The 22175-nt window shown below is 40.3% G+C and overlaps 4 protein-coding genes across 7 annotated transcripts in view; 3 read left to right on the top strand and 1 right to left on the bottom strand.

Annotated features, from left to right (window-relative positions):
• The window catches only part of naa35 (N-alpha-acetyltransferase 35, NatC auxiliary subunit), a 162691-nt gene that overhangs the window by 105335 nt on the left and 35181 nt on the right, over positions 1 to 22175 (bottom strand). The gene's annotated exons all lie outside the window — the stretch shown is intronic.
• Positions 94 to 8229, top strand: hnrnpk (heterogeneous nuclear ribonucleoprotein K). 3 transcript variants are annotated; one of them, XM_083553978.1, is made up of 16 exons: positions 94 to 180; positions 1399 to 1498; positions 2031 to 2128; positions 2244 to 2300; positions 3581 to 3624; positions 4508 to 4580; positions 4671 to 4778; positions 4947 to 5075; positions 5167 to 5477; positions 5575 to 5625; positions 5721 to 5766; positions 6146 to 6161; positions 6358 to 6390; positions 6539 to 6606; positions 6709 to 6878; positions 7275 to 8229. In XM_083553978.1, exons 2-16 carry the CDS (start codon positions 1441 to 1443, stop codon positions 7303 to 7305), a joined length of 1293 nt encoding a protein of 430 aa, XP_083410104.1. In that variant the 5' UTR covers positions 94 to 180; positions 1399 to 1440; the 3' UTR covers positions 7306 to 8229. The 3 variants fall into 3 exon arrangements, with proteins under 3 accessions (XP_083410104.1, XP_083410102.1, XP_083410103.1); XM_083553976.1 differs by having other exon boundaries at positions 4665 to 4778; XM_083553977.1 differs by having other exon boundaries at positions 158 to 202; positions 4665 to 4778.
• On the top strand, positions 9945 to 13751 carry qng1 (Q-nucleotide N-glycosylase 1). The gene is made up of 6 exons (XM_083553991.1): positions 9945 to 10040; positions 10992 to 11035; positions 11236 to 11573; positions 11673 to 11929; positions 12071 to 12266; positions 13472 to 13751. Exons 3-6 carry the CDS (start codon positions 11237 to 11239, stop codon positions 13699 to 13701), a joined length of 1020 nt encoding a protein of 339 aa, XP_083410117.1. The 5' UTR covers positions 9945 to 10040; positions 10992 to 11035; position 11236; the 3' UTR covers positions 13702 to 13751.
• gkap1 (G kinase anchoring protein 1) lies at positions 13793 to 20934 on the top strand. Of its 2 annotated transcripts, XM_083553990.1 has the most exons (12): positions 13846 to 13925; positions 14384 to 14656; positions 16231 to 16386; positions 16489 to 16566; positions 17759 to 17891; positions 17971 to 17999; positions 18140 to 18298; positions 18963 to 19049; positions 19361 to 19424; positions 19556 to 19626; positions 19736 to 19813; positions 20311 to 20934. In XM_083553990.1, exons 2-12 carry the CDS (start codon positions 14426 to 14428, stop codon positions 20350 to 20352), a joined length of 1128 nt encoding a protein of 375 aa, XP_083410116.1. In that variant the 5' UTR covers positions 13846 to 13925; positions 14384 to 14425; the 3' UTR covers positions 20353 to 20934. The 2 variants fall into 2 exon arrangements, with proteins under 2 accessions (XP_083410115.1, XP_083410116.1); XM_083553989.1 differs by lacking the exon at positions 16489 to 16566 and having other exon boundaries at positions 13793 to 13925.

Below are 22175 nucleotides of genomic sequence, written 5' to 3'. Positions count from 1 at the left end.
GCATGAGTTGTGATCGACAGCTAATTTGTCCAATGAGCGTTAAGTACCTTGAAATTAGACCAATCAGGGCGCTTCATATTTGGAGGGACGTGTTCTGATTTGCGATGTTTTTTTTTCCCCCTCCCAGGTGTGTGCGCGCGCTGTTATCAGGGGAGGAGGATTCTCGAGGCGAGGTTTAAGGTTGGTTTCTGTATTTCCTGGTGTGAGTAAAAAATTGGCGAAAACAAACCAAAATATATATCCTTCTAAACGTATTGAACAACATTGGCTTATTTGAACTATTCTTCCAGTGCTGGGGGGTTTATTTTATTTCAGTTTGTGTAAATTTGTTTGCGTCTAACGTTTATGCTAGTCGTGGTGTTCGGTGCTAGCTTGCTAACTAGCGATAGTGCTAGTTCAGTTAGCAGCTTAGCTCGGCTAATATCGCTCGTATATAACTCAATATATTAACATGCGTCTATAATTTACATATTTCAAGTTTATGTCCCAAAGCAGATAGAAAATAAAGCAAGGCGTAAATGTAAACTGAATTGATACTAGTGGATTCCAGCAGGAGGAAGTCCGGCAGCTAGCGCGAGTTATCATCTATTGTTGATTAGGGAACGCTAGCAAGGAGCGCTAGTGTTTTGTATTTTGGTTGTTTGCCATTTGTTACTTTTTAACTCCATCTCGACGAGATGGGGAGGAACAATTATTTAAATGCGACCTTTTCTTTATTTGAGAGTTCAGTTCTGCTTCTTATATCGTTTCCTTTTGTTCGTATTAGCATGAACGCGATAGTGTCAATCTTTCATTGAAGCTGAGGTGTTTTATCCGAGCCCCCCTTCTGTTTGCATACCTCTTACAATCGATAGCAAAAGACAAAGGTGATAAAAACACCATCAGATTTGGCGAGTAAATTAACATTTAAGTAAATTATGGTCTTGCTGTATTCGTTTTCTGAACAAGTAACCCAATTCTCCCACTACTTCCGTGTTTAATATCCAAGGCAGCTTCTGTTGTGTAATCCCTTGTTGCTATGTTGTATTGGGTTTGTTTTTTGTTTTTCTTCAATCAAAAAGAAGATAAAGGTCAAAAGATAATTTATTAAAAGTAAAAATAATCGATCAGTATGTTAATATTACTACAATTACAAAGTAAAAATTATCTTGAATTGTACTCTTAATCTCAATAGCTTGATCGTGTTTTGGTTGGGAAAAGTGCACTTTCTTAAACGTAGAACACATGTTGCGGTTTGTACATCTCCAGGCTTAATACATAAAAATGATGCATTAAAACATGGAACGTGATGCGTTTTAAACTCAAACCGGGTGCCAGAAACATGTCTGATTTGTTGGTATGCATCTGGTTCAGCTGAAAAATGTTCCTCCTCTCTTTGTGTTTTGTTTATCCTTTTAGATTTATTCAGCACAGAGAGGATCTCTGCAGTTCACATAAATAATGGACACAGAAAACGACCAGCAAGAAGAGGAGACCTTCAGCAGCACAGAGAGCAATGGTAAGATCTTGGTGCCTTTACATCGGAGAAGGTTGACCACGACTGAAGAAGTAAAGAATTTGAGTCAAGAGCGGCTTAGTAGTCCAGAGGCATTATTTGGAAACGGTGTGCGTTTCTGTAGAATTATATAGATTCTCACTTTATTTATCTTCTCTGGTCTGTTATGAGGAAAAAGTTGCTGAGATATAAACAAAATGTTTTGTTTAATTGGCTCAAAGGTATATATTATGAAGCAACACAAAGCCACTCAGCCATGGAGTAATCGTTAAAAGTTAAGTATTAAAAGGTGACTGCTGCCATTTGTGGCCATGAGTCCAAAAGAGCAAAGCTGACTGTGCTCTCAGATTGGGAGGGGTCACATTAGCCATTCATGGAAGGCTGTGAGCTCATATTGGGGAAATGGGGTGGATAGTGTTTCCCTCAAAATGGGAACAGCAGGTTGAAAAGATCAGGATGGCTGCCTTCATGTGTTTCTTTAAAAAGCCAGCAAAGTAATAAACAGTAATTAATAGTTTGCATGTGTATATTTCAGGGAAGCGCCCTGCAGATGACACGGATGACGAGCCAACATACAAACGCTCGCGTAAATCTGACGACATGGTAGAACTGCGTGTGTTGCTACAGAGCAAAGTGAGCACTCGCACTCTGGATCAGGCAGGATGTTACCTGACTGGTCCATTTTTGTATTTTTAACAGCAAAATTGTTTTTGGATAACTGCATTTCCCTGCTCTTTTCGAATTTCAGAATGCTGGGGCTGTGATCGGAAAGGGTGGCAAGAACATTAAGGCTCTGCGCACCGACGTGAGTAAACAACTTTTCAGTGTCTCGGCCCTGCATGTTCACACTCACACGTACGTAGAAATCTGTGATAGGCAGAACACACTTTTTTTGTTTAATGTTAAAATGATAGCTTTCTCATCTAATCTCCAGCCACCTCTTGTAGACTCTGTGATCACCACATGCACTCGTTTCTCTTTACTGATAAGACCTTGATAATTAAAAGTGAGGAGACAGGAAAACTGGTCGATTCTTGTCTGTGGTGATCACAGAAACTGCAAAAAGGTTGGATTGAGATTATTCTTAAGTACTCCTGAAGCTGGCTTTAAACTGTACAGTTCAAGTAATTGGGCGCATAATTAATACTCATGTACGCTTTGTGCAAGATGATATGGATAACGCTTACATGTGTGGCATAGTAACGTGTCAAATCGTAATAGTACACAATGTTTGCCTGCTATGTAGCTAGCTATTCTCCTGTAAGTTGTAATCCACTATATATATATATATATATATATATATATATATATATATATATATATATATATATATATATATATATATTATATAATTTTTTTTATTATTATTCGTGTGCTTTCTATTTTTGTCCCATCATAAGTTGATCGAAAGGAGACTTTAAAAAAAAAAAAAAACATTGTCGCAATTTCTCTTCTTCTAAATCCCCAATGATTTCTTTACATTTTGTTATCTCCCCTACCGAATTTGTAACTATGTCGTGTGTACCAATTCCTTTTGTTTGTTTTAGACGAGTGCTCCGTCAACACAAAATGATCACGGACATCTTAATATCAGTCCTATGCGATGCGTGGTAGTGTTTGTGAAAACGAATGTTGTACAGTCTAAAGCTGGCGTCATGAATTTATATATCTTTGAGATAAATTCTTAGAATGTTAGTTTGTATTTCCATGTGCAATATATTTCTTGAACTTTTAATTACAGCAAGCTAATTACTGAAAGTAATGTATACAGGCCAAATACATATTCATTGCTCTCTTCTTGTCCTGTCCTCCATTTTCCTCCAGCAATATCAGAATATGAAATCACACTGACATATTTTTACAATTAAAAATTGTACTCCTCTTCCACTCCCTCTCCCCCTTTTTCCTTGTTTTTGTATTTGTTGTTTATTTTTTGGCCAATTCCAATATTCTGGATCGACATGTCCCGCCCACCTGCGTTGCTGCCTGACCTCCTGACTCCCTGGTTGGCCCTGCCCATAATCGCGCCCATTCCTTTTGGGCGCCTTACTTGAATGCTCTGGGTGCTTGGCCCCGCCCCTGCAGTACAATGCCACTGTGTCAGTCCCAGACAGCAGTGGGCCAGAGCGGTACGTGCCACTCAAGATACTCCAACCTCCAAATACTATCCACACTGTTACTGACTATATCAGTACTGTTAATGATGTCCTTCATGTACCAGATAACTCCCTACTGCCATAAATCTCCTCTCATAAATATGGTTACAATGATGTCATGACTGTCAATCTTAAGTGCCATAATGTTATGCAAAGTGCCTGTACTGTCATCTCAGCAATTTAATGACTCTGACCCCTGTTTCTTTCCGTTCCTTAATCAGAAAGACCAGAAGTTGTATTAAAAGTGCATCATTTTTTACCTGTTAGAGATTCAGTGACAGATTTTCAGAGCATAAGTTAACATTTATTCCTAATAATATTTAATATATAAGAGTGATGATGGAGCAGTACAAAATACATTAATTACTTCTCTTTTCTTTGTATTGTGATATGATGTTTGCCTTATTTGGAAAGCCTAAAAAAATTGTGATCCATGCCATGCATCCCCTCATCAGTCACTCTGTTTATTTCATTTCCTGTAACTCGAAATGCCTTCTTGCTTCATTTACTCATTACGCTTATGTTAGCCTCTTCTTTCTGTGTCTGTTGTTTCCCTCAGTTTTCTGTTTGTGTGCTAAAGCTTTCAAGTGCTTCTTTATCATACAATTCACACCTCTTCTCCTCCACCCTGCTATTTCAGGGCCAGGTTGGAGTCTCACCGTATTATTTTGCTCTCTTCTTTCTTTGTGGCTCATCACTCCTTTTCTGTGCATGAGGGAGTGCATGACAGTATCATTAATACACGGCACAATGGGCACACTGAGTGCAATGACCCATGAGTACTCACAACATGTCTAATAGTCATTCTCACTCTTTCGTCTTCCCGTGTGACGAAAAACAACGCCACACCTCAAAGGATCCTGAGCATCAACGCGGACATCCCGACTGTGGCTGATATCTTGCTGAAGATCATCCCCACATTAGAGGAGGTCAGGACACCTGTCTGCATGGTTGATTTGCAATAGCATTCTGAAAGTTGTTTTTCTTTCATTGACTCTGCTCTTTTGCTGAAGTATCAGCATCATAAAGGGGTGGACTTTGATTGCGAGTTGCGGCTGCTGATCCATCAGAGTTTAGCAGGCAGCATTATTGGTGTGAAGGGGGCCAAAATCAAAGAGCTGCGTGAGGTGAGGGGTCACAAACTGAGGCATCTCTTTTGAATTTAAAATGTTTTAAAGAAAATTCATATTAAAATAAATAAATCCTGTGTTTGTGTGCATTGTTGCACTGTGATGTTCCCAGAGGCATGTTTTTACTCCCATCTTTAACAACTGCATATTGTCTTGTATTATTAGAGCACCCAGACTACCATCAAACTGTTCCAGGAGTGCTGCCCTCAGTCAACTGACCGTGTGGTGCTGGTTGGTGGGAAAGCAGACAGGGTTGTGCAGTGTATCAAGACTATGCTGGAGCTCATTGCTGAGGTATAACATTTGTATGCTCAAGCATACCATGTGGCAGAAATGTATTTTGTAATTTATTCATTCTGAATTTTTATTTTTTGTTACTCCCCAGGCGCCCATTAAAGGCCGCGCTCAGCCGTACGATCCAAACTTTTATGATGAAACCTATGACTATGGTGGCTACACTGTGATGTATGAAGAACGTGGCCGCCGACCAATGGGAGGGTTTCCGTCGCGGGACCGTGGATTTGATCGCATGCCCCCTCGCTCCGGCCCCCGGGCTCACCACATGCCCCCACGGGGGAGAGACTATGATGACATGAGTCCACGCCGAGGCCCTCCTCCGCCCCATAGAGGAGGCAGAGGAGGAGCTAGACCCCCACGCAACATGCCAATGGGACCTCCTCCCCATCACCGCCGAGGGTGAGCGAGACAAACCTTATAGAAAACGTTCCTATTGCATCTCAATTTATTATTTTGAATAAAGTTTACTAATTGCGTTACTGCCGTGTGTTTGCAGTGATGACTATTCCTACAGCTCTCATCGCAGTCATTCAGACGAGAGACGGCAGTAAGTCTCCCGTGATGTAGTTTAGTTTTTGGTGCAGCATTGTTGACCTATGCCCTTTTATGTCCTGAAATGTGTTTTCTTTTCTCTTTTTTTAGTGGGGACAGGAGAGGAAGACCTGGGGATCGCTACGGTGGGAGTATGGTAAGATAATTTCTTTTATTCCTTATTATTTTTTTCCTTCCCACTGCGTCTAATGCACAAATATAAAAAATATATATATATATATATGATGATATAAATGTTTTACGAGCAGCCAGAGACTGGGCTTTACCCAAACTCATGCCAGTCATAATTCCGTTGCACCAAAGCCAATGTTTTATTTTTTTCTAGCAAATTGGTTCTTGTAGTCTTTAGTGGACAGATGGTTGGATTGGGACAAAAAGAAAAAATCCCCCAAGTTGTTCCTTGGCAACAGATTTGCTTGTTGCCATAGAGACAGGAAAAGACTAAAGAGAGCATTCATTAGTTAAGCTGGATAAAATCTGTTTTAAAGACCCATTTTTTTCTTTTTCTTTCTCAGAATGATGGTGGTTACGGTAGGTATACCATTTTATCACATTTTACATATTTTGTAAAATTGAAAGCACCAAAATGCAAAAAATAAATTTCAGAAACTTAACTGAAATAAACTGCACTGTTTGGATAATATTACAGTTTCCAACATTATATATCCAGATACACACTAAATATAAGACTTTCTCTTTTTCCCCCTCTTTTCTAAATCAACATTAGACAACAGCTCATCCTGGGATAGCTATCATTCTGGTAAGCATTCTATAAAGTAGTCGTTTTATTCATATGTGAAATATGCATTAGTGGATATATATATATATATATATATATATATATATATATAATCATATATTCCACCTTTAGTAATAAATGTTTGATTTTTATTTTTTTTTTTCCTCAGGTGGAAGGGGTAGCTACAGTGACATGGGAGGTCCTGTCATCACCACACAAGTGACTATTCCCAAAGATGTGTGTATTTACACCCTTATACACATTCCACTTTACTGTCCAGGCCCTTAACCCAGGTGTGTGGGATTGTTTTCACTTGTTCATTTGTTTTGTCATTTCTAGTTGGCTGGATCCATCATCGGAAAGGGAGGCCAGAGGATTAAGCAGATCCGCCGTGAGTCTGGAGCGTCTATCAAAATCGACGACCCCCTCCAGGGCTCTGAAGATCGCATCATCACCATCGCTGGCACGCAAGACCAGATTCAGAATGCACAGTACCTGCTGCAGAACAGGTAGGTTCTGTCTGTGTGGTGGTTGTTTCTTTCTTTATTATTATTATTATTTATTTATTTATTTCCTCCTCTCCAAGTTTATTTAAATGCAGCCTAAAACTAAACAGAAATAAGTATATTATTAATGATCTGTGGAATTTTAGTCAAGTGAAAATCTGTAATTTGATCTATACTCCTAACAAAGCACTCTGCTATGGCGCATTTGCATGGGGCGTATAAAAGCCAGGAAGCAGGAAGGAGCTATTTTCATGACCTCACTTACAGGATTTTTTGAACCTGAATCATGTGCACAACTGGACAGCTGTTAACATCAAATCAGCTTTTTAAGCAGAAGCCGCTCCCTCGGCTATGATGCGAGTCAGTACTATCCACCTCTTATTGTTCTCTCTCCTGCAGTGCGCTTCACATCCTGGGACGCCACGACTAACACGAATCATCCTTCGCCTCTCTCAGGACCTGCCGCTTCACAGCACGCGTGAAACCCCGCAACAGCTTCAGCAGATGAATCGATTGGAACATTCTCTAGTTCTCTAGGATTGAATTGTTTTGCTTGGCCTTTTAGTTATTTTTTTACTTCATTGTTTTAAGCCCCATGCTTATGACACCTCACAGAAAAAAAGCCTGAGATTATGCTGTTTTGTATTGCGCTTTTTTTTTTCTTTTTTTTTTTCCTTTCTTTCCCCCAACCGGCCTTCCCAAGTCAATCCAGAATGTAAACCCATGCTTTTTTTTTTTTTTTTTTTCTTTTTTTTATTATTATTTTTTTTTTTAGATTTTTAATGTTTATTTTCTTTTTACAAAGTTGAAGGGGGGGGAACCTTCTTGTGGCTGTGTGGAGAAAATGGTGTGTAAATATCCAGTCATTTATATGGAAAAAGAAAAATTGGTATATGAATCTGAAATCCCGTACTTGTTCTGTCAGTGTGTCGCTTTCTTCTGATGATCCAGGCATTGCAGCAGCTCATCTACCAGCTGCCGTGAAGTCTGGAAGACTTGGTTTAATGTTGTGGGTTGTGTATCGGTTTTCTCTCCCCAGTTTATTGCTGGGTTTTAAACCTGGTATTTATCCAATTTGCTCTACCTCTGAATATATATATTTTTTTCATAGGTCTGCCACTCTAAATAAGACCCAGTTTTTCTTCTTTTTAAATCGAAAATGTGGGTGTATGGTTGTTCTTTAGATTGTGTTTGTGACAGAAAAGTGAATTGGGTTTTTTTTTTCCTCTTATCTATCTGGGTTTTGTTTTTTTTTTGTTTTTTTCTTACTCAAATTGTCTGAGGTTCTTCACCCTGATACATTTGTAGACTGTCATTTGTTGACAATAATAAAAGATATGCCAGTTTTTAAAAATGTGTTGACGTCACATAATCAAAATGATTCGACAATGCATACTTTCTATCCTGTACTTATAGAATCCAGATGCTGGGATAGAAAGGAGCAATATGCTAAATAAATCAAGGTTCTCAAAAGATATTTCCACTGTGCATATGTACAAGCTTGAAGAATTTCTTCAGCGTTTGATGATATTCAATGAAATGTTTCCTATATTAAATGTCAAGTCAGCTGCTTTTAGTCTACACATGAATACTTTTATAGAAAGAGCACAATATCCATCATTATCGTCAAAACATATTGTCCACCCTTAGCTTCAGTGATTATTTTAATGTCCCTCTAAAGCTGCTAAGGAAATCTTTTGAGTCAAACCTGAGATCTAAAAAAAGTCTGACAAATTAACTCCTTGTTACAAAAATAGCTTTTCCCCCTAAATAAAACCCACTAATGTGCCTGAATTATTTTTTTATTAATTGCTTTACTGTAACTATTGGAGTTAAGTTTCCAATTTCAAGTTTCTAGTTACACAGTGGGGGAGGTGAGATTGAGATAGTTTGGACATGTGCAGAGGAGGGACATGGGGTTTATCGGTAGAAGAATGCTGAGGATGGAGCCACCAGGAAGGAGGTTTATGGATGTGGTGAGGGAAGAAATGCAGGTAGTTAGGGTGAAAGAGGCAGATGTAGAGGACGGGGGTATGGAGACGGATGATCCGTTGTGCCGACCCCTAATGGGAGAAGCTGAAAAAAGAAGTTACACAGTGATGCTGCCTGGATAATAAATGATGAATAAAACAGTAGTTTGGTATGAAAGGGTGTTCCTGTTACCACCCTAAATGCATGTCATTTATTACTAAATGACGCATAGTATTTTCTGTCTCTTTATAGACAAAAGTATTTAGACACCTGGCTTTCCAGCTGTATGTGGATCTTCCCTAATCTGTTTCCACAAAGTTGGAGGCGTACAGTTATATGGGATGTCTTTGGATGCAGTAGTGGTAGATTTCCCTTTACTTAAACCAGGAGATACAAACCTGTTCCATGACAATACTCCTGTGCATAAAGTGAGCATTATGATTGTTTGGTTTTGCATAGAGGGGTTGGAAGATTTTGAGTGGCCTTCTATATAGTTTCAACCTCAAACTTATTGAAAACCTTTGGGATGAATTGGAACGCTGATTACACCATCCTCCCTCACCTACATTAGTACCTTATATTACTAACACCCTGCACAATATTCCCAGAAGGGTTTAGGTTATTAAAAAATATTGGTAAATAAGTGGTAGCTCAGTGGTTAAGGCTCTGGGTTACTGATTGGGCAGTGGTTCAAGCCCCAGTATTACCAAGCTGGCACTCTTGGGCCCTTGAGCAAAACCCTTAACCCTGTGTGCTCCAGGGGTGCCGTATCATAGCTCCTCCTAACATTGCTGGTATTTTCGAAGAACGAATTTTACTGTGCTGTAATGTACATATGACAAAAACATTTTTTATTTTTTTTTTACCTTTGAAATGAAGCATGCTGGAGGGAGATTGAAATCTCAGGCATACTCCATTACACCAGGTGTCGCTGTTTCTCCTTTTGACTAAAAACAGAAGAAAGTATGCATATGTCTGAATGAAAGCACTTCGACCTTATGGGCAACGATCACAAATGCGTTTAAAACGCGTTTACTAGTACACCAGACTAGTACACACCCAGTATTATGCTTTGTAGTACGAAAGTGTGCATTGTCTACCTGCTATTTTCTAACTTAATACTTCTGCACATGCTCCTGTAGGACTTTTTCTTTTGGATGCACCACCTGTCTTTCGGTCTGACTCGATTTCTGGTGTGTATGCGTTCACATCCGGTTTATATTCTATTCAGCTGATTTAGTTTTTAAAGTATGAATGAGTGAGTTATGTTGTGGCAGATGTCTGGCACTGGTCTCTCTTAGAACATGTGGATTTCAGAAATATATCTGGGAATTGTAATGGTTTTAATGGAAACTAATTGTGTAACCTTGTAAATTTTGTATTGGTCATTTATTCAAAAAATCTATTGCTGCCACGTTATGGATAGTGGATACCATTAAATACCAATAGAACACCTTTGGCAATTTATGCAATAGTGTCTACTGGACACTATTAGTCCTCATTAAGCATCCAGGTTTTTCTATGATGCGTTCTTTGGTTGGATGATCATGATTTAATGATGCACACAAACCCATAATAGATTATGAAGTTCCTGCTATAATGATGGATTTGGACTGCAATGAATATAAACAGTCTACTACAGTGGCATATGGCATGAACAGTTCAGCATTTAAGCCACCATCAGTAAACAGTTCTATAATGAATGGACATTCGGTGTCACTCAGATGAGGATGGGTTCCTTCCTGAGTCTGGTTTCTCTCACTGTTTCTTCCTCATGCCACGTCATGAAGTTTTTCCTTTGCCACAATCACCACTTATATTCATATTTCAAATTTATCGGAACTAAATTTTAGATTTCGACATTATTTTATATCGATATTTTAGAATGGTTTTATCTTTGTAAAGCTGCTTTGAGACAATTTCCATTGTTAAAAGTGCCATACAAACCATGGGCAGAAGGAGTTATGAACTGCTGCATTTCTTAACTAAAAATATTGAAGATTTCTTTTGTTCCAGATATGACCTGATTTAGCTGGTGGCTAAGCTGGTTCCAATATTTGCTTAGGATTTGTTTACCTTGACAGGCAACAAAAGTGTTTTCCTCTCTAAATACATTCATTTATCTTTACTGTTATCCTGGTCTGGGTGGTGGTGGATTCTGAGCGTATCCCGGGATAACTAAGTGTGAGGTAGGAATACAGCACTAATGAGATGCCACAAATATGTGAAAAAAAACCTCAGACACAAACATGTGAAACCCCTGTTCAGGTTCAAAGCAAAGTGAAAACGGTTAATCCAAATTACTAATGTACTAATGTATTATAACTGCTGTAAATTGTTTGGAGCTGATTTTATAAACATCATGAATATGCTCTTTACTTTGGCACAGAATGGAGCAGCCACTGATGCCTCGGGAATCAGGCCAGTATGTGGCGGAGAAGAGCCGGGACGTCTTTATGGATGAGGAAGGGGTTGAAAAGGTGGCTGAGATGCTCTACAAGCTGCGAGACACTGAGGTGTTCATGGCTAGTGGCTGGAAGATGATGAACCCGCTCGCTCCCTCTCCGGACACAGACGAAGCCATTAACTGGGTTTTTGTGACGGACACTATGAACTTCTCCTTCTGGCCTGATAGAGATGACCAGCAGTGTGAAGTGAAGCACAGAGGAACCACATATCGTGGTTACATGTCTCTGTGTGCAGCTGTCACCAGGGCTATGGACGAGGGTAAATGATGCTGTCAGGGGGAAGACTTGCTTGTCTGCTAAGTGAGATTTGACCTTTGACATTTACCCTAGTTGTTTTTTTTTATATCTTATATCAAAGGTGTGCCTATAACTGATCCTGCATACTTCTCCAAGATGAGCGAGGATGACCTGGCTAATGTCCTTCGGTCAGATAGCGACACACCCATGCCCATGGTGAAGGAGCGTCACCAGGCCCTCACTGAGGCCGGCCGTGTTCTCATGCAGCATGGCGGATCTTTCAGGAGCTTCATACAACCCGGGCAGGGTGATGCTGAGAAAATGATGCGGTACATTGTGGATAACATACCCTCCTACAGGGACGAGGCGAACTTTGAGGTAAACATGAATAGTATAACTCCAAACAGATCCCACTTTGGTCTGGTAGCAGCACCTCCATGGACCACACATCACACTGACCCCATCATTGATTAAATTCATTAAGTTTTTTCTGTGATAAATGTGATTTTGATGAACCAGGGCAAGCGGATTTCCTTTTATAAGAGGGCTCAGATCCTCGTGGCAGATTTCTGGGGGATCATGGAGGCCAGAGGTGAGGGGAACATTCACAACCTGGATTACCTCACCATGTTTGCGGATTACAGAGTGCCACAGGCTCTTGTCTACCTGGGGGTACTGCGCTACTCTGATGCTCTAATGGAGGCACTAAAAAAGGGTAAGAATAAGATGTGTTTTTTATCTGTTTTTGGATAACAGTCCTACATTATCCTAATTCCTGCTGAGTGGTGCCAGTTGGATTTAGTTTCCCAAAAGTGGAGTGTTGCACTATTCTTTTAGTTTGTCCTCATGCATCTACTCTGCTCAAACAAATTAGCTCTGAAAACTTTATACTACAACAACTAACACCAATACATCTCTTATTGCTATGAAATTAAATGCCGCTGTAGGAATCTCTGCATTGAATTAAATTGGTTTTTAACTTATTGGTATTGGTACTTGGACGTGTAACACTTGTTGTGGGTCTTGGTCTTGACCAAGAGTTGTTTTTTTCGTTTTGTTTTGTTTTTTAAACAATTTTTTTGTTGGTTTTTTCACTTGTACAAGGTTTAACAAGAAATAATATACAGTATTTCACCAGCACTGCACAGGTTGTTGCTGGGATCCTCTTTAACTCCTCCATAATGACATCACGGAGCTGGGTGTTAGACACATTGCGCTTCTTCACCTTCCGCATGAGGATGCCCCACAGGTGCTCAATAGGGTTCAGGTCTGGAGACATACTCGGCCACTCCATCACCTTCACCTTCTTCAGCAATGCAGTTGTCATTTTGCTGTATGTTGAGTTATTTTCAGAGGACACTAAATCTATATTGCTATACAAACTGCACACTGACTACAAAATATCCAACTTTTATTTCTATAGTATTGGCACTTGAGAAGATATGCTTAAATTGTTGCTGAAATGTCAGGGGTGTACTCACTTTTGTGAGATATTGCATATAAAACCATTGACTCAATGTATGAATGATGCTGACTATTGGAAATAGATTTATTTTATCTTGACTCAGGCACACTTTCATTTGGTCTCAACAGCTTAAAGATTCAAGACTTGACTTGATCTGGGATAGTCCTGGTCTTGGTCTTGGCAGTTTCTGATATTAGTCCTCTTTGTAACTGGACTAGTAATGTGAGCAGCATGAAGAACATCCACATGTCGCAACAAAAATACAACACTGACCAACTAATCAGCACCGGATTTGTTACAGAGGACCCAAAAACTGATCAATATAATCATGTTTACTGTGTTTCAGAGGAGAACATAAAACCTATAAGGCCAACGATGAAGCGAGGCAAAATGATCGCTATGCCTTTGTGAGAATCTTTTGATACTGACAGAAGCCTGTTCTGTGTTTTGTGCAGGTGAATTGTTGAGTTCGTGTGACAGAAGGGAAGTGGAAATCCGTGGCTGTTCGATTTGGTGTGTGGAGAAAATCAAGAATCGTCTTTGGCAGCTTGTACAGGAGAGAGACCAGAAGAGCTGTGACATAAACTCGGCTCTTATCGATTTTTACCTGTGGCCTTATGCGAAACAACATCATGAAGAGATGGCACACATTCCCATACACCACACACGATGCATATATTATTAAAATGCCTACAAAAAACTTCACTTTATCCTTAATAAAGAAATTAAAAACTGTTATTATTTTTTTTTTACTCTGAGGTAAATGAAAGGTGTGTGTGTGTGTGTCTGTCTGTCTCTAATTTCCGAAACGCCACTTTTCTTAAAACGCATTTGGTCCACTCGGGCTGCCTTAGAGACGGTTGCAGACACTTTGCTGGAATCCACAGCTGCTACACGAGACTTCAGAAGGTGAAAGTTTGGTTTTAATGGCAGCTTCTAGTCTGTTTAAATGGTTGTTCGGGAATCATTCGAGCTCAAACGAGACGATAAAATTGTTAAAGAGAATAATTATTTAGAAGAATGTCGAGCGGTAAACGAAAAGGGACGCGGCGAGCTAGTTTTTCTAGCTAACAACGACTAGCGATACTAGCAGCTCGAGGCTCTGGAGTAATACATAGATTAATTTTCTTTCAATAAAAAAAACTTTTTAATGTGTATTTACTGCACCAAACCACGGAGCTTGTTTTATTTAATAATCAATGACTTATTGTATAGCCGAGGCACTGATTAGCATTTTCTATTAAAGACCCTTCTGTGCAGTCTTTGTTGATTTATCATCATAACCATGACGTCATCCTTCCAGCTCCCCCTTCCTTTCTTCTTGTTCTTTGCACTAACAAGACCGGTCTTTCCCTGGTTTCTTCCAGACGCATCCCAGTACACATCTCTTCCCGTCTCCAGGCTCCAACATGGCATCTGCGTTGATCTCGGTCCCTACCACTGCGTCCCGCTTCGCCCTGCTGCAGGTGGACTCGGACTCCGACACGGACTCCGACTCGGGAAAACCCAAATCCTCTCGAGAAGCCGGGAAATCCTCGCGATCTGGGAAATCCGCCGGCTCCAAGAGCAACCAGAGCGGTGACAAAAAGAAAGACAAGAAGAAACGCAAGAAGGAGCAGCAGCAGAGTGAAACCAATGAGGTGACTTAAAGGAAATCCACACTAAATAGCACATGCTCATATCAGTGTGTGTGTGTGTGTGTGTGTGTGTGTGTGTGTGTGTGTGTGTGTGTGTGTGAGATCTGATCAGGGATTGTACTGTTCAGCGTGTCAAGGGGTACCCCAGGGGGGTGGTGACTTTGTTTCTCTCTAAGGTATGAGTGTCTCCTACAACGGTCTCATTCGAAGAAAAAAACTTTCAGGTGAAAGCTAGACGATGATCTCAGGAGCCCCTCCGAACTGTTGCAAGAGCGTTCGGAAATCTGATGCCGCGCTCGATGTCCTTGGGAGGAGATGACGTAAGGGCTGAGTCCCACTGCAACCACCATCACATAGTCGATTTTCATCGTTGGCAATGACGAAAGCTGTAAAAGCCAAAACTCCACTGATGTGCAGATAAAAGAAGTTGAACTTGCGGTCAAATAACTGAATTCATCGTAAAACAAGCCATTTGGTGAAGGTGGTATTCAAGTAGGGATCTGTATAAGTGTTCAGAATCTGAGGTGGCTTTCAGACAAGGTTCGAATCAGAGTATAATGGTCAAGACTCACGTGATTGTTAGACACAACGGGACTCAGCATCTATTTGTTATTGTTATATTCCGAATCAGGTTTATTGGACAATCTGTTGCACAAGGAATTTGGTTCCAAAGTACAGATATAAATAACAAAACTATACATTTAGCTTATAGACACAACTATACAGACTAAATAATAACATCAGAATCACATAAGATAAGCAAGTTACTTTAGGACTTTTGTACGATATGCAGAAGCAACATTGTGTGTAACATATGGGGATGAAGTGAAGAGTCTCTTTCGTACAATGCAGTACTTGTAGATATGAAGCAGGGCATATAATTAAGGTCAGTTGTTAATGAGGATGATTGCCTGAGGGAAGAAACTGTTCCTGTTCCTGGCAGTTTTGGTGAACAAAGTTCTGTAGCATCTGCCAGAAGGAAGGAATTGAAAGAGAAGTGGTTCTTTGGTGTGATGGATTTTTTCTTAAACCGTGACCATGAATTTGGGGGCATATACATTTTCTCTTCACTTCGACTGGTGGGTTGGACTGGAAGATCTTGAGTGGCCTGCTATATAGCTCTGATCTCCTTTGGGATTAATTAGAACACTGTGGCACCCCAGGCCTCCTCAACCTACATCAGTACCTGACTTTACTAACATATTATAACAGCAAATGGGGACTAAATTTGGAATGGGCTGTCCAAAAAGTACATACGACTTTTATGGTTAGGTGTCTGCAAACCTTTGCCCATATAGTGTATCTATCTCATTGTTCAGGGATTTTTTCAGGGCATCAGTTATGAAAAATCACAAGGGTTTATGATGAAATTAAATTTACGAAATCATTGAACTCTTGTAGCTCTTGAGGTTTTATTGTACCCAACACTTAACTTTAGTAAACAAGGAAAGATCACTTGAGGCATTTAGACATTCTTAGGGTCTGTTAGCTGTGTGCTCTATGTTCTCGGCTGCAGGTGTTAGCCAGTTGCCTTTGCTGATCCATTGTTTTGTTTTGTATTTGCTCTGCATTTGCAGCTCAGGAACCTCGCCTTTAAGAAGCTGCCTCAAAAATCTTCAGCACCTCCATCTACTTTGACACTACAGGGTTTAGCCAGTGAGCTGCTAAATTCCCCTGATCGCACCTCTGCCCCCCAGGAAAGCTGGCAGGAGTGGAAACAGAGAGACGAGCGGGTAAAAACATCCGATAAACTGTAGTCTCTCTTTTTTTTTTTTTTTTCTCGCGTGCTCGTTTAGATCGGGTGATATATTTTGTTTCACTGTATGTGTTTGTAGCTGACCAGCGAGTTGTATGAAGCAGACTTGGAAAAGGCCTTAATCATGAGTAAACTAGAGTTTGAGCAACAGAAAAAGGTAAAAGCCTACTTCTGCTTCACACACACACACTTTTTAAATAAAGCATATATAACTTAGGGTGTGTTAAGTGATCACACGACACCAGCAAATACCAGTGGCGGGCCGTGCATTTGGTACCTGGGCCTTCAATGGGGACTTTTCCCGCCTTAATCCACCTCTTAATAGCACCACTATCACATCGCAATTATAGAAACCATCAAGACAATACAAACACGCAATATAACAGCCCGTGGCATTGCAGAGGGAGAAATTTCACATATGGAGGGTAAATACCATTTTACTAAAGCAAGAAACCCAGTTAAGACTCCAAACCTCTACACTACAACCGCAACTGTGCACCTACATCATCTGGAGCAGTTCAGAATCAATATTTGTTTAATAACATGACAAAAACATAATGTAAATAAAAGCCAACCTACTCACCAGAGATGCAGACTCATAATTTGCAGCGCTCCTCAGAGGCTGTAATCCAGTGGTACCGCTCGTAGGCACTGGTCTGGAAATGGCGAACAAACACTTTCCCGGGACAAGCTAGATAGCCTCAGGGTCGGCCGACCTCTCCTAGCGTCTAGCTTTTCTTCGAAATGTATTTTTAAGTATTTCCGTGACCAAAATAATTTTCTCTTCCTCCGTAGGTCATAAAAAAGTCTAACTCAAACGTATGTGTGCAGAGCTACACGTGTGTTTTGCCAGTCGAACTTGGCTGTAACTGTTTCTCTATGACCAACCAATTAGAGGATGAAAAAATGCTGACGCTACTCTGAGCCAGCTAGCTTCCCTGTGAGGCGAATATGAAATCTGATTGGTTAAAGAAACAGGGCTATTTATTAAGGAGACTATGGTAAAAAAAAAAAAGGCCTGCAGAACAGACTTTGCAGGCCCTGGGCAGATTAGATTGACATGGCAGCACATAGAGGCTGCACAAATCTTAATTTATTTATTATTTAACCGATGTAAACTGTTTAAATATTGATCATATATGTTGATGATAATAATAAACTGCAAAAAAAAAAACCCCGACAGTTTTATGTTTTGCATTTGTCCTCCCTAATTGAACCGTGATTCAAAAACCGAGGTACGTCCCGATCCGTGAATTTTGTATACCATTATACACCTCTAACAATATAGTGTATATCCACTTTTATTAATCTAGTAAGACAAAAATACATTAGAGTAATGCTGTGCGCAGGATGGCGTGAATGCCGAGACCGCATCGCCCAAAGCCAAAGCAGGAGGGAAGAAAGAGAAGAAAAAGTACCAGCAGGGGAAAGACAAACGCATCACGGTGTCTCTGAAAGACTTCCAGCACGAGGGAACCGTTGGTAAGTGTGTGTTTGCGTTTGCATGTGTATGAGAGAGAGCGCGAGAGAGAGAAGTGCTAACTGAACTTTTCTATTGCAGATCCGCAGAGTAAGAGGTCCGAGAGAGAGGTGAGTTTCAGTGTGTTTAGATACAGCAAGAAAGCTGATGTTAGAATCACTGAGAAATCTTTAAACCAGAAGTAGTGAGATGTGTGCGCTTCTATTTGGAGATTTCTTATCAGTCCATATTCTCTGCTCATCTTTGTCAGGAGCCGAAGCCAGCGAACACGGCAGCGCACGAAAAGAGATTCTTTAACCAACTAGAGGACGACGTGAACCGGATCGTGCAGAGAGACAAGCGTCGAGAGCAGTACAGCTGCAGCACCGGTCAAGAGGTCAACACCTCTTCTGAACAAGAACAGGACAGGGTCAGGCGTTCATTACACTTAAAAGCACTTGAAAACTGCTCTTGGTGATCTCGGTTACTATGTGACTCAGGCATAATATTATGACCACCTGTTTAATATTGTGTTGGTCTCCTTTTTGCTTCTAAAACAATCCTGGCCCTTTGAGCATTAACAGCATGAACTATTTGAGCTACAGGAGCTCGTCTGTTGGATCGGACTACATGGGTCAGACTTCACGCCCCACGGTGCATCAATAACCCTTGGTCATGACCCTGTCACCGGTTGACCACTTTTGATAGATACTAACTACTGCAGACCAAGAACATCCCACAAGAGCTACAGTTTTGGAGATGCTCTGACCCAGTCGTCTATCCATCACAATTTGGCCCTGGTCAAACTCGCTCAAATCCTTACGCTCGCCAATTTCCCCTGCTTTTAACACATCAACTTTGAGGACAAAATATTCATTTGCTGCTTAATAAATCCCAATCACTAACAGGTGCCACGATGGAGAGATAGTGTTATTTACTTCACGGCTCATCAGGTTATAGTGTCATAATGTTGTGCCTGATTAGTCTTAAATTAAATTCTAATATTGTTTACTGAAATGTTTCTCCTTGCGCGCTTGGATTCTACCTGGTTTGCCGTATATTAACGTGTTTCCTTCCCCCCTTCCTCCTCTCAGGATGTACGAGCCGAACAGTTGAAGTTCGAGCTGGAAAAGAAAGACCAGGAAATAGTCAAATTGAAGAAGACTATTACTCAGTGGGAGGTAAGATTTATCACGACAGCCGCCTGACGCAAGCAGGTTGGCATGTGGGGCAAATAATCACGTCAAATACAAACCTATTGAACAGGGCTGTCCAGTCTTTTCCACAAAGGCCCAGTGTGGGTGCAGGTACCAATCTAGCAAAGGCAACACCAAATTTTACCTTTTCATAGCTGATTTTCTTTCATAATTAAACAATGAAGGTGTTTGCATCCATCTGATTATTGTAAATGTAACATAAGAATAAGGACCCTTTTTACTTTGTGTATTTCAATGAGAATTAAGGTGTGTTTTTTGTTTTTCGTTGTCCTTAGGATAGATATAAAGAAGTGAAAGCAAGAAATGCTCAGTTACTCAAGATGCTTCAACAAGGAGAGAGTAAGCACCCAGTACACACCAACACACACAATCGTATTATTCCCAGCTCAGATGGGAAGAATTGTAAATGAAATCATGGTCTCCGGCCAACATTTCTAATGCGTTTACGCCGCAATAAATGTCTCGTTCAGTGAAGGACAAAGCGGAAATCCTGCAGCAAGTCGAGGAGCTTCTGAACATAAAAGAGGAGCTGACAAAACAGGTCTGTGCTCCTTTAGTTCATAGCATTAAGCGTCAGAAATAAGAATAGGTGAGATTGTTGGCTATGAGCAGTAGTAAGATGTTATGTATGTTTGGTATCTCTTGCTCAGGTGACTGTGCTGCATGCATCCTTAGAACAGGAGCGATCGAAGGTCAAGGGGTTACAGACAGAACAACCGAAACATCAAGTAAGTATATATAACGGTGCTTTTTCCACTGTGCACTCTTCATCTTCAAGAGGATGAAGAGGATTTTCCCCATTTTTAAAATAAAATATCTAGAAGTTGAGAAACACTGCAAGCAGTTGCACACAGGTTAACCTATGGGTTACAAAAAGGTGTTGTGATTTGGCCGTCGAGTTTAGTTAAAGCGTAATGGTGAGAAATTCTGCTAAGCGCCATTGCCTCTGCCATGAGGACCATATAAACGTCTATAATTTAGCTCATAGCTTTACAGTAACAGTAGAACAGTTTGTATTGGTGAAACGATGTGAAATCTCCTGCACAGATTTTGTTATTATTGTTTTATGTTATATGAGTAACTGGAAAAGGTTCTGTTCCTGATTTGTTTATTTTGCCTCACTAATGCATCGAGAGAGAAACCTGACAAGTGGACAAATACTGTTTATTCCTGTATTTTTACTAAACATATGGATTAATACAGCCTCTCTTCTTCTCTTCTTTAGACCAACCGGAAGGGCAAGAAGGGACCAGAGGGAGATTTATGAAGATCAGACATGGATATGAATGAACGGTTTTATTCCTTCCTTCCTGCTCCAGCACTGACCTACACTCCACTCGCTCATCTCATCTCATCTCATTTCAGCTTGTATGACTGACACACACACACACACACACACACACACAGGTACTTCTTCCTGTCCCTCACGGCTGCAGTCTTGTTTGCCTCATAACGATTATGTGAGTAAAAGTTGCCCTTGAGTGCTGCTAAGATTTAAATACGATGCCATTTAACCAGGGTTGAGTTTCCCAGAAGCTAACGTTCACGTTGTGCGAATTATAAATGCTGTCACCGAGCAGGATTTATAGCTCTGGGGAGAAAACTGGACCCAGGTTCCATCCTGAGCCACAAACAGGACCTAAATCAGTATAAATGGGCAACTTCTACTAACACAATATAAAGCCTTGAGTCATTTTGTCCGGAATGGTCTACCAGCTGCTGGTGGGAGGAAAAAAGTTCCAGGGTATTTTTTCCACCATTCACTTCACTCTATACATCATTATGAGTGGAAGGGTGTACTTTTGAGTTCTTTTTAATAAAGACGCCAATCTACTTTTTCAAAGAATAATTCATGGTTGTCTTGAGTGTGTTCTTTTTTTTTTTCTCTCTCCACCTTGATTAATCAAATCGGATTAAGAGGCAGGTTCATCAGAGCCAAATGTCTAAAACAATACAGTACATTCTGTATGATATTGTAATTGTAAGAAGCACTAGCAGCTGCACTTTGGAGATGGTCTTTCAACATGGACAAAGCTAAAGAGCCACAACTGTTGCAATCATTTGAAACCAGTGAGATAACGGACAAATATGTTAGCATTTACATTACTATTGGAACAGTTACGTTTATCATTAATGGATGCTAAAAATTGCAATAAAGTGTTTGGCAGAGGGTAAATCCCATGTATAATGCTAACTATAAGGATATTTGAGCCAAAAACCTGTTTGCCTCTGCCAGGAGGTTACAAGATTAGATGTAGATGTGTTTGTTTTTTGTTTTTGTAAATCTATTTGACAGGTTTTCGGTAGTTTTAGTCTTGCATTTGTTGTGCAATGGTCCTACACCATTTTTCCCCCCCAAACGCTGGCAACAATTAAGCAGGACAGTCCCAGTTACTTTTCCTTTAATAAAAATACAAATGATTTAGACTGAACTAGTGCTACTCGTTCCTGGAAGGTCTGCCTCTGAAACATATTCAACCTCTGCAACTGCTCCAGAATGCAGCCACACTAATTGTTTTCAATCTTCCTAGGTTCTCTCTCACACACACCCCATTGCTGTGTTCCCTTCATCGACTTCCTGTTTCTTCCTGCATCAGATTTAACACACTAACGCTTGCTCGAACCTCTTAGCACCTCTCACCCTTCACGGCACTAAACGGCATTTTTCAGTTCTGCCAGCTAGGTAGTGGAATAAACTTTCACCTGTTGTTAGCAGGCTTCAGATGTTTAAAGACCTACTTCATCCAGAAGTTATTAAATTAGTGCTTCATCTAAAAAAAAGGTTTCTAAATGTTTTAGACTGATGATATTCTTAGTCTATGTTTTATCCTTTTCCACTTCTTGATTGGTCCCACCATCTCTTAGGTTACAAGGAAGACATGCTTTCAGAGCCCTGTTTTGGTAATGCAATGAACTTCCAATGAACTTCAAACCAGCTGAATCACTAGCAGGTGTCAAATTATCTCATATGACAGAGCTTATTCAAAAGTTCTTAAATTAGTACATCACATTAAAAAAAAAATTCTCATGGTTTCTAAATATTTTCTTCCCATCTGAATTTTTAGACTGCTGGGATTCCTAATCTGTATC

Source organism: Silurus aristotelis (assembly GCF_946808225.1).
Source record: "Silurus aristotelis genome assembly, chromosome: 11".
NCBI lineage: Eukaryota > Metazoa > Chordata > Actinopteri > Siluriformes > Siluridae > Silurus > Silurus aristotelis.
The sequence above is the reverse complement of the archived record's forward strand: the minus strand, read 5'-3'. Positions and strand labels throughout refer to the sequence as shown.

Excerpts from the sequence above, each read along its gene's own strand:
- gkap1 (XM_083553990.1), top strand. The coding sequence starts at position 14,426 with ATGGCATCTGCGTTGATCTCGGTCCCTACCACTGCGTCCCGCTTCGCC. Across the intron at positions 14,657-16,230 it reads AGCAGAGTGAAACCAATGAG|CTCAGGAACCTCGCCTTTAA; the intron begins GTGACTTAAAGG and ends CTGCATTTGCAG. Across the intron at positions 17,892-17,970 it reads CCAGCACGAGGGAACCGTTG|ATCCGCAGAGTAAGAGGTCC; the intron begins GTAAGTGTGTGT and ends TTTCTATTGCAG.
- qng1 (XM_083553991.1), top strand. The coding sequence starts at position 11,237 with ATGGAGCAGCCACTGATGCCTCGGGAATCAGGCCAGTATGTGGCGGAG. Across the intron at positions 11,574-11,672 it reads CACCAGGGCTATGGACGAGG|GTGTGCCTATAACTGATCCT; the intron begins GTAAATGATGCT and ends CTTATATCAAAG. Across the intron at positions 12,267-13,471 it reads AATGGAGGCACTAAAAAAGG|GTGAATTGTTGAGTTCGTGT; the intron begins GTAAGAATAAGA and ends TGTTTTGTGCAG.
- hnrnpk (XM_083553976.1), top strand. The coding sequence starts at position 1,441 with ATGGACACAGAAAACGACCAGCAAGAAGAGGAGACCTTCAGCAGCACA. Across the intron at positions 5,478-5,574 it reads CCTCCCCATCACCGCCGAGG|TGATGACTATTCCTACAGCT; the intron begins GTGAGCGAGACA and ends GTGTGTTTGCAG. Across the intron at positions 6,879-7,274 it reads CAGTACCTGCTGCAGAACAG|TGCGCTTCACATCCTGGGAC; the intron begins GTAGGTTCTGTC and ends TCTCTCCTGCAG.